The sequence below is a fragment of the Bison bison genome, unplaced genomic scaffold, assembly GCF_000754665.1.
Source record: "Bison bison bison isolate TAMUID 2011002044 unplaced genomic scaffold, Bison_UMD1.0 scf7180017461984, whole genome shotgun sequence".
Lineage (NCBI taxonomy): Eukaryota > Metazoa > Chordata > Mammalia > Artiodactyla > Bovidae > Bison > Bison bison.
The window spans coordinates 29,706-38,669 of record NW_011372659.1 but is presented as its reverse complement, the minus strand read 5'-3'; the positions used below and the strand labels follow the sequence as shown (position 1 = coordinate 38,669).

General features: G+C 45.4%; 1 protein-coding gene across 1 annotated transcript in view; it reads right to left on the bottom strand.

Annotated features, from left to right (window-relative positions):
• Positions 1-3,996: 3,996 nt before the first annotated feature.
• The window catches only part of LOC105004301 (SH3 domain-containing kinase-binding protein 1-like), a gene marked incomplete at its 5' end in the record, with an annotated part of 32,609 nt that continues 27,641 nt past the window's right edge, over positions 3,997-8,964 (bottom strand). Inside the window, 1 exon segment of the mRNA XM_010862207.1 lies at positions 3,997-4,819. Coding sequence (XP_010860509.1) covers positions 4,726-4,819 — 94 coding nt within the window.

Sequence of the window (8,964 nt, the reverse complement as noted above, 5' to 3'; positions counted from 1 at the left end):
GATGAAGAGAGTGAGCATACACTCTTCATTGCCCTGGAGGAATGATTCTAATACCAGGACGTTATACACACAGCTATTTTACTTGGAAGAAACTATCACAAATTGTACCTCAAAGAAGAATCAAAAAGATTATAAAGGCATGTTCTACTATAAAAGATTCTGAGAAAGCACTCCTAGGCTTTCTAAACACTTTGTGACGATTCTATCACATACCTGTATTTATGCCAATGCCCGAGTGGGCCCCAATTTAAGAAAACTGTGGGTCTGCTGAAAAAATACAGGGGGAATCAGCTTCCTCAAGGGAACAGGGGATGGCGTCCATGTAAAGAGACCAAAGTGGGAAAAGTATGATGAGATTTGAATAGAATGGAAAACAAGAGTCAAAACAAAGAAGTCAAGCAACTGAAGAGGAATGAGAAAGGCTTTTTTTGAAGTCAGTTAATTGCAACTAGATGGCTTAGTTCCCAGGCTGCTTCACACCTGGAGGCCCGTTGCTATGTGCTTTAGTGGGAGAGGAACAGAAAATCTCCGTAGCATTGAAGTGTAACAAGAAATCCCACCATGCCATGGGAACTACAACATACTGCATAATAAAAGTAAATGTTATGGCACTTGACTTTGCGGCCTATAATCTCCCACTCAATCGGAACAGAGATTCTTCCATCAGCAAGAGAAAACTGGACAATTTAATTTTCCTTTCTATTCATGCACAGGCCTGTTTGGAGCTCATCCATGTATTCCTATTATGCTACTTGAAATATGGCCACATAGTTTGATACAAACAATATCTCAAACTGACATCAGCAAGTCAGCTTTGGACCAACTGATTTCATTCCCAATTATCTTGGGCAGACAGATGCTGGTAGCTGCCCACACAAGACCTGAAAAAGCCACCTTCTCTAATTTAATATTATAATAATTTAAAATTATAGCTTTATTAAGAGGAAACACAGATTCATTTATAGCTACCAACGATGATTTCTAATGGGTTTTAAGGCTGTATTCTGTGATTTCACTGCGGCCCACATTTGGACAGCTTCAATTGTCTGAATCACTAACAAAACATTCTGGTACAGATAATTTCCTTCTTGATTCAAAGCAATGAACAGATGCTACAAAAGCAGATATACAAAAGCAGCCCGGAAGAGACCCAGCCCCTCGGCAATGTCCTAATCTTGACAGACCCACCTGCAAAGAACGTTTCTGGATTTGGACGTAAGACACTGCTTAAAATCCTCTCCTCCATTGGCCCTGGTGATGCTGTAAGAGCCCACTTTTCCCTTAGGTGTGGGCTTTGCACCAGGTTTAGTCCTCAGTTCTAGGTCCTTCTTTGTCTTTTCTCATGGTAAGGATTTTACTTATTTTCCTGACTGTCACTTTTAAGCAAACAACATGAAAAATTAGCATCTCTGCCTTTCAGCAGCTCATCAAGTGATTTTACATAATTCTGGAAGACAAGGTGAAGAAGCTGAGAGAGACAGTAGTAGTCTTTACAGAGAAAGCAAGTTGAAGCTCAGAGAGTTGGTGTAAATTACAGAAGGTCACCAAGCCAGGAAGCAGCACAATCAACACTCAATCCCAGGTCCTCAGGTGCCCAGCCCTGCCTTCTCATCTCCTGGAAGGTTCTAATCTCCACTGCAATCCCTGCCCACCTCTCTGGCCTCAGCCTCCACCTTCAATACACATGGAGCACCGATGTGGGATGTCTGACCACATCTCAATGTCAACATGCTTAAATTAATCATGTTTACCCCAAACCAGTTTCTCCTCTGGATATGTTTATTTCAATCCAAGTCACTCCCCCACCTCAGTCAGTCCCCCAACCCTAAAAACCCTCAGAGCTAACAAATCAGTCTCTCCTCCTCCCCACTCCCAAATCTGATCTGTTCATGAGGACCAATGATCATTCTCTCTCATTGCTGCTCCACAACTATCCCCCTTCTTTCCAATCCTGCTGTGAGCAGCTGGCCTCTGGCTCTCTCTCACTACCTCTCAGGTGAACTATCAACAAACCTGACTCCCTGACACCCATCTACCCTTCATCTGATGGGTTCCACAAAGCTCCACCAGTTATTATCTCAATTTTTAGACTTGATCATGTCACTTCAGTGTCAACCACCCATGGCTCCCACTGCCTATAGAAAAAATGACAAATCCATCCCTCCCAAATTCAGAGCAGCCCTGACTTCCATTTCTGGGTTAGCACCTTGCTCTGTGCCAGGCTGACCGATGCCCAGGATCAGCACTCCCCATGTGACTTTCCTGCCTGCTTCTGCCTTGACTGAAGCGAATTTAACTTCCAGATTCAGGTCAGTCTGTCCCACTTTGCAGAGCCTGCCCTGACATCCTGGACATCATGGAGCAGCTCCAACTCTGATCAGTATTACTTTCTAACACTTAGTTAGCATAGTCAGTGTGACACTTCCCATTTGCTGTCTTGGGGGCCACAACAGACCCAAAGCCCCTGGAAAGTGGGACCTGTGTACAAGGACCCTGGCATCTGTTGAAATCTTGCACTTGAAGAGTAGATACTCAAGTATTTAGTGGTTGTTGACAAGGCTGCCAATCATTATTTCTGGCAATGCAAATAATATATACATTAAATTATTAGCTTGAGGAATTAGTCTTCTGGGATTAATGTCTTCTTGGAAAAATGAGAGTGAACCAAACATCAGCATCTCTTTCTGGGCTCCCTGATCCATACACAGTATGAAAAGCTTGCATAGGCCAAGACCCCTCCATCAACGCCCCAGTATTTCCGAACTACATCATCAGACTGAAAATCCTAGGATTCTTATTTTTTCGACAGCCACCTTAGCCATCTCCAGACCCAAAGGAAACAAGGCTTAAGGGCCAATGCCCTTCACAGCAGGGCATAGCCCTGTGCATCCTGGATGTGGGTAACACCTCCTTTCCTGGGGGCTCCCCATGGGACCCTCACTGCCACTTTGCCAATGGGCCAGCCGGCCTTAGCATGGGGCCCAAAGGCTGAACCATAGCAGTGAAACCAGGACTTAATCACGCTCATTCTGATGATTCCTTCTCGTTCACAGCCAATGGCTGCTCTGCTCTTTTCTGCCCTTTAACCAGGTCCAAAGCTGTAGCAGGCCAGTGTTGCTATTATTGTTGCATCAGCCCAAGCTGTCAAAAGCTCCTGGTCACACTTCCTGACCAGGCTTCTCAAAGGCTATGAGAGGATGTAAAAGAGTTTCTGAAACCAGGGCAAGTACTTGTGGTGTTTATGGTCACAACAACGTATCGTACTCCCAGGCTGTCATAAGACCGGACCAGACTGCAGGTCAGCAGTTGCAAAGATGCAACTCGATTAGTAGGTTCAGAATAAAACAGCACCCCAAAAAGAGTAACCCCAGGTGATGAGACTGCTCATGATAGGTGCCCCAGTACCTCTTACAAGGCCTGCTAACTGTCAGCCATTTGTTTCTAAATTGAGCAGCCGATGCAAATCATGCTAGAACCTTCCACTTCAAATCAACCCCTGATAGTGGTTGCCAGAGCTTAGGGAAGGGAAGCGGGGCGGGAGGTGTGCTTAGTATTAATAGTTATAAAAAGGCCACAATGAGGGATCCTAGCGGTGATAGAAACGTTCTGCATCTTGACTCTGGTGGTGGATATACAAACCTACACGTGTGACCTAAGCGCAGAGAACTAAACACACACGAGCACTGCTACAACTGAAGAGCCCCATGGGCTGTATCGATGTCAATATCCCGCTGTGACCGTGCACTCTAGTTTCATAAGATGTCACCACTGGAAGACACTGGGCAAAGGGTATGTAGATCTCTCTTCATTGTTTCTTATAATTGGTTGAAGAATCTATTTTTCAAGGTCAGAAATTTTAATCTTTATGTGTTTTTAAGATTCTTTAATTATATCTATGATCATCTTTGAAAAATTCCTAATCTTTAAAATGTTGATTTTCAGGAATATCTGCACTATTAAATGTAAATGGTGCTTATAAACAAACAAACAAAAAAAAATAATTGTGTGTGAACCTCTATTTCAAAATAAAAAATTTCACTTATAAAAGGCTAATTCCAAAATGTATCCTTCTGGCCATTATGGATACAAATAAAGATGTAAAGATGAAATTAATGTAGTCCCTGAACCCAGACTTCTTCAAAGGGCTATCACCCAAACAGCATGCACTTGACCGCACTCCACCCACGCACACCCCCGCTTCAAGCCCTCGGATTTGTCTACCCACAGGCTCCAGGTACCTTCCCATTTGCCACATGGTGGGATCTTGACCTTAGGAAAACTCATGTTCCAAACTAAGTGGCAATTACTCCACCAAAGCTCATTTTTAACACAAAGTAAAAACACTTAGTGCTGTGTCTACAGTGAATTCTGCCACACGGCATGTCCACCCATTCACCTTTTTATACTAAATACATAAATCGCTGGAAAATATGAATATAAATGCTAATGTCCACTTCTCCAAAAGGTTTATCCATCATTTCTTTTCATTAGACCTCGCAAGGAATTTCTCCAAAGGTCAGGGAGAGTAAAAATCCCAGGCATTCTGCTTTAATGTGGAAACCATCCTCACGTCCCTTCCTTAGAAAACTGCAACATCAAAACTGACCAAGGGCTGTTAGCTTCGCATTTAAATGGTTGAGTTAGCTGACAGCAGGCCACTGGAAGGGGCAAACTGCGCTCTGCAGCTCCTTTCAAGTTTTGCAAAGAGAACGAAGAATGCTCTCCTTACTCACCAATGTCATTGCTGCGATCTGAGAGGTCCTTGTCCAGCATGCCAGGTATCGAGCTGCCCACCAAGTCGATCTTGGCACCGTCACCCCTACATTAAAGACACAAGTCTTTTAATAATCATTTTGTCAGCTTTCTTGCACACAATTTAAGGGGTATGCTGCGCCTGGGGTGGGTCGCACTGTTTCCTGGGAGGGGGCCAATGGGAGCCGACAAGCTGTCCAACCACGTGGGCCTTGGTGCAAACCAGCCGATACACTGAAAGCCCTCCTCTCCCACACACATTTTCAAAGATGGCTATTTTAATAACGAGTGTTCAGCAAGGCACCTTCAGCCACAAATCCTCCTGCTGGCCCACAGGGTGCGACGCAGGGCCCACTCCCGCCCCATGGCCAAATAAGCACCAGCGAACGATAACCGGGAGCTTCCCTTTTAAGGAGACAGGAATTTAGCCAGTGCCACTTGTCAAAGGTCGGCTACTTTTAACCTTGAGAAAAAGGGTTTCTGGCCTGGAGCTGAGGCATCAGCCAGGCTGTTGACAGGCACAAGGTGTCAAGTTGAGATCTGGCAGCCTGACGGCTGGCGCTAGGGTGGGGGCCCGTAAAATGAGACAGCTATTGGGTGGGTGCCCCCAGGCCCGTTGGGACACAAGAGACTTTCCTCTGTATGTGGGCTAGGAGCAGCCCGTTGGGAGGATGTGGACAGGCCTCCAAGATGATGAGAGAAACAGGCCACTCATGCACAGGCAGAAGATTCCTCCAAGTCCCCCCAAAATGGGCAGTTCTGGGGACCCTTTCAGGGACATGAGCCACAAACTAGATTATCCAAGGTCTGTGATGGCAAGTGAAACAGGCAGATCTTTGCTCTTAAAGCAAGAGACTTTGGTCACAACCCCTGTGGTCACCATGTAGCCAAACTACACAAGTAACAGATTCACTCCAGGAGCATTTGTCAAATACCCACCACACTGATGGCTATTGAGTAATGAGAGATACTTGGTAATGAGAGGGCCAAGCCAGGCGGCACCCACTCTGGGGGGGTGTTTCATGGTCTAAATGGGGGAAAGAGACAGACAGAGAGCCCCAAGCACACATGGCATAGGCTGAGTAAGATACAGGGGCATCTCAGTCTTCAGGGAATCAAGAACTGGGTCAGGACAGATACCTGTGGGCAGGCCATAGGCACACAGAGAAGGTGGCCTTATAGTTGGGCCTTGGAGGAAAAGGGAGAAAGGACATGACAGAGCAAGGGCCCAAGGCATCTGGGAGGGAGGCATCTGGCCAGGGAGTCTCAGGGCTGAAGTCTGAGGTCCCCAGAGAGCAGTGAAAGGACAAAGGTTGGCAAAGGTCAGTTGGCAAAGTCAATGGTGCTGGGCTGAGTTCCATGGGGTTTGGTGTGTCCCGGAGGCAATGGGGATAGAAGAAAGCTGAAGCTGGCAACCCATGAACCTGGAGGTAAGAGGCAGACTTCTGGGTTCCTCACTCAAGAAGAGGCGATGGGGGTGGCATTCGGTGTGACATGCATATCCTTGTGACAGTGGAGAAGGCCCAGGAGAAAGAGGTCAGCTTCCCTCAGCTCCCAGATGAACAAGACTGACTCTCAACCTCAAGAGCCCTTGCCAGAAGATGAGCAGAGGTGAGAACTCCACGGGACCAGGGCTAGGCTAGATGGCTTGGTCCCCACCAAGAGGAAAGACAACTTGAGGACTGTGTGAGAGCAGGAGACTGCCTCGCCTCAACCCTCAAGGTTGTGGGACCCCTGGGCCGAGTTTCCACAGGTAACCCCCCCCCACACACACACACATCCCCTGGCTACTGAAGCCCAGGTCCCACAAGCACACTCGCCTGGACAGACGCTGAGCCGACTGGAGTGGCAGGATTGAGGACTTTTATTTCAAAACACTTTACTGGCAGGGCTCCTGCATCTGCTAATTTGAATGTGACCTTCTGAATGAAATGTTTTAGAAATACATTTCTTACTCTTAGTAAGAAAGCACTTTCATTTTTAAAAATTCTTGAGGGTTCTTAATCTTGTTACTTGGTAGCTATGGATCTGGAATGATTTGGGGCTGTCATCTTCCCGATTCCCGGACTAAACTCAAGTCGTGCTCACAGCCAGCCAACTCTGTCCTTTGGGAACACACCAAGGACTAAAACTTACGAGAACACATGTTCTGTCCGGGGAAAGATGTCACTCAGGCAAGGAAGGTCCAGTTAATTCCACTAGCCTTTTTTTCTTTTGGCCAAAGGGGAAGATGATTGGAGGTGACACTGCAGAGACGGTCAGGGCAAAGGTGGGGGTGTTGGAGGTGCAGGTGGGGGGAGGAACTTTGTACATCAGTGAACCACGTGTATGTCAGAACAACTCAGCTGTTTCTGAACACGTGGCTTATTCGTGCATTTTGGGAACTGTGAATCTTGTAGCTACCATTTCCCTCTTTGGTCTGACACATGGAAGCTTCCAGTCCAACATGAGCCTCTCCCGAGGGGCCGTGGAACACTCTATGTGCATTACTGTGCTCATCTGATCTTGGGCTGTATTATCTGCCCTTATTTCCACTTTACTGTCACCCTTTTAACTATTTTATTCTTTTATATGCATTTTCGAAAGTTACCTCCAAGCCTTTTGGGACCAGGGCAGGGTAAAAAGTAGTAATTTTTCAGAATGGGGTATATATTCATAGCATTTGAAACATTCATCTGGGGGTCTATGCTAAAGAGATAGTCTGAAATACACAAATGGGTTCTGTGGATCAAGATGTTTCTCACAGCATTATCTATAAAATAGGAAAACTGAAAAGAACTGGAATTTCTCATAAATAGGGGAACAGTTGAAAAACTATGATATTTGATGGACTTTGATATAACCATTAAAACGATATGTATTAAGTAGTTCATGACAACAGGGACAAATGCTTATGTTACAATGTCAACTAAAAAACACGAGTTAAAATTGACATACACCTTACTTCACAGCCACCCACATGCCCTTCTGATATATTAGGAAGAGGGATTTTTTATTTTAAGGCTAGAAGAACATGTATTTAGAATGGCTATTCCTGGGGATTCTGATGGGTGATTTCTAGCACCAGCCCAGCACTTAGTACATGGCAGGAACTCAAAAATACTTGTGGAATGAATGAACATTTGCCTTTTTTTCATGAAATGGGAATGCATTATGTATTTATAAGAATCACACTTTTCCCCAAAAGACATAAAGTTGTACAACATTCAGTATGATCACACCTATGTAAAAGCGATAGAAAACAAACCGAGTCATACATAGGAAAAAGATGGGCAAGAAACAGTTTGAAATGTTAATAGCAGTTGTCTCCAGGATAAGCCTATAGGTGAATTTTTCCTTCCTTTGAAAGTTCACTCTTTTTTTTTTTTAAAGTTCACTTTCAATAAAAGATGCATACAATTCAGGCAGCTTCTGTTCACTCCCATTTCTCCCCAGTAGTATCATCTAGGTAAAAGACAAGACTGCCTGGCCCCTACCTACAAACTCTCCTTTAAGGATCTCCGGGATCCAGGGGCCTCTGTGATCCCCTGTGACCACACCTGGAACTCACCTGGGAACCAGCTGTGGCGGGGGTGGGTGGGTAGTAGAGTTAGAAAGCCTCCACTGACAGGGCCAGGTGATGAGATGCGTCCGCCCAAAGAAATAGGAAACAGCACCCGTGAATGACCCCTCCCCAGATTCTAAAGTGCCTGCCATATTCTGACAGGAAGAAGACTGGGACACCCCCATCTCTAAATGAGCTCTGATCCCTCATGCCAAGAGCAGACACAGGCTTTCAGCTGAAATTATCTTCTACACAGGGCCAGAAGCAAGCCTATTTTGAAAACACAGTAGGTGCAGTTTAAAAAAGGTGCTGATCCTTCCAAGTAGGGAAGCTGCAGCTGGTGTTTTGACAGTGTTCAGACTGTGGGTGTGGAAGCGTTTTACAATGTCTATTTGTAAATGCCTTTCACTGTATTTATAGATGCTTACAACAAAGCTAATGAATTTCAGTTCTGAAAAATAGCAGAATTTCTGAAATTCTCCAAAGCACATGTTTGGAGCGGCTGACACCCAATGAGGCTGCAGCCCTCCATGGTCCCCGTTCTCCTCCAGTCTGCCCAACACATGGGCACCATTTTGGCAAAAAGGATGTTACTAAATTCAACAAAAGAGGAAAGAGCTCATCCTTTTGTAGTTTACTAGCTCCCGTGAGGATTATTTTTTATGGTG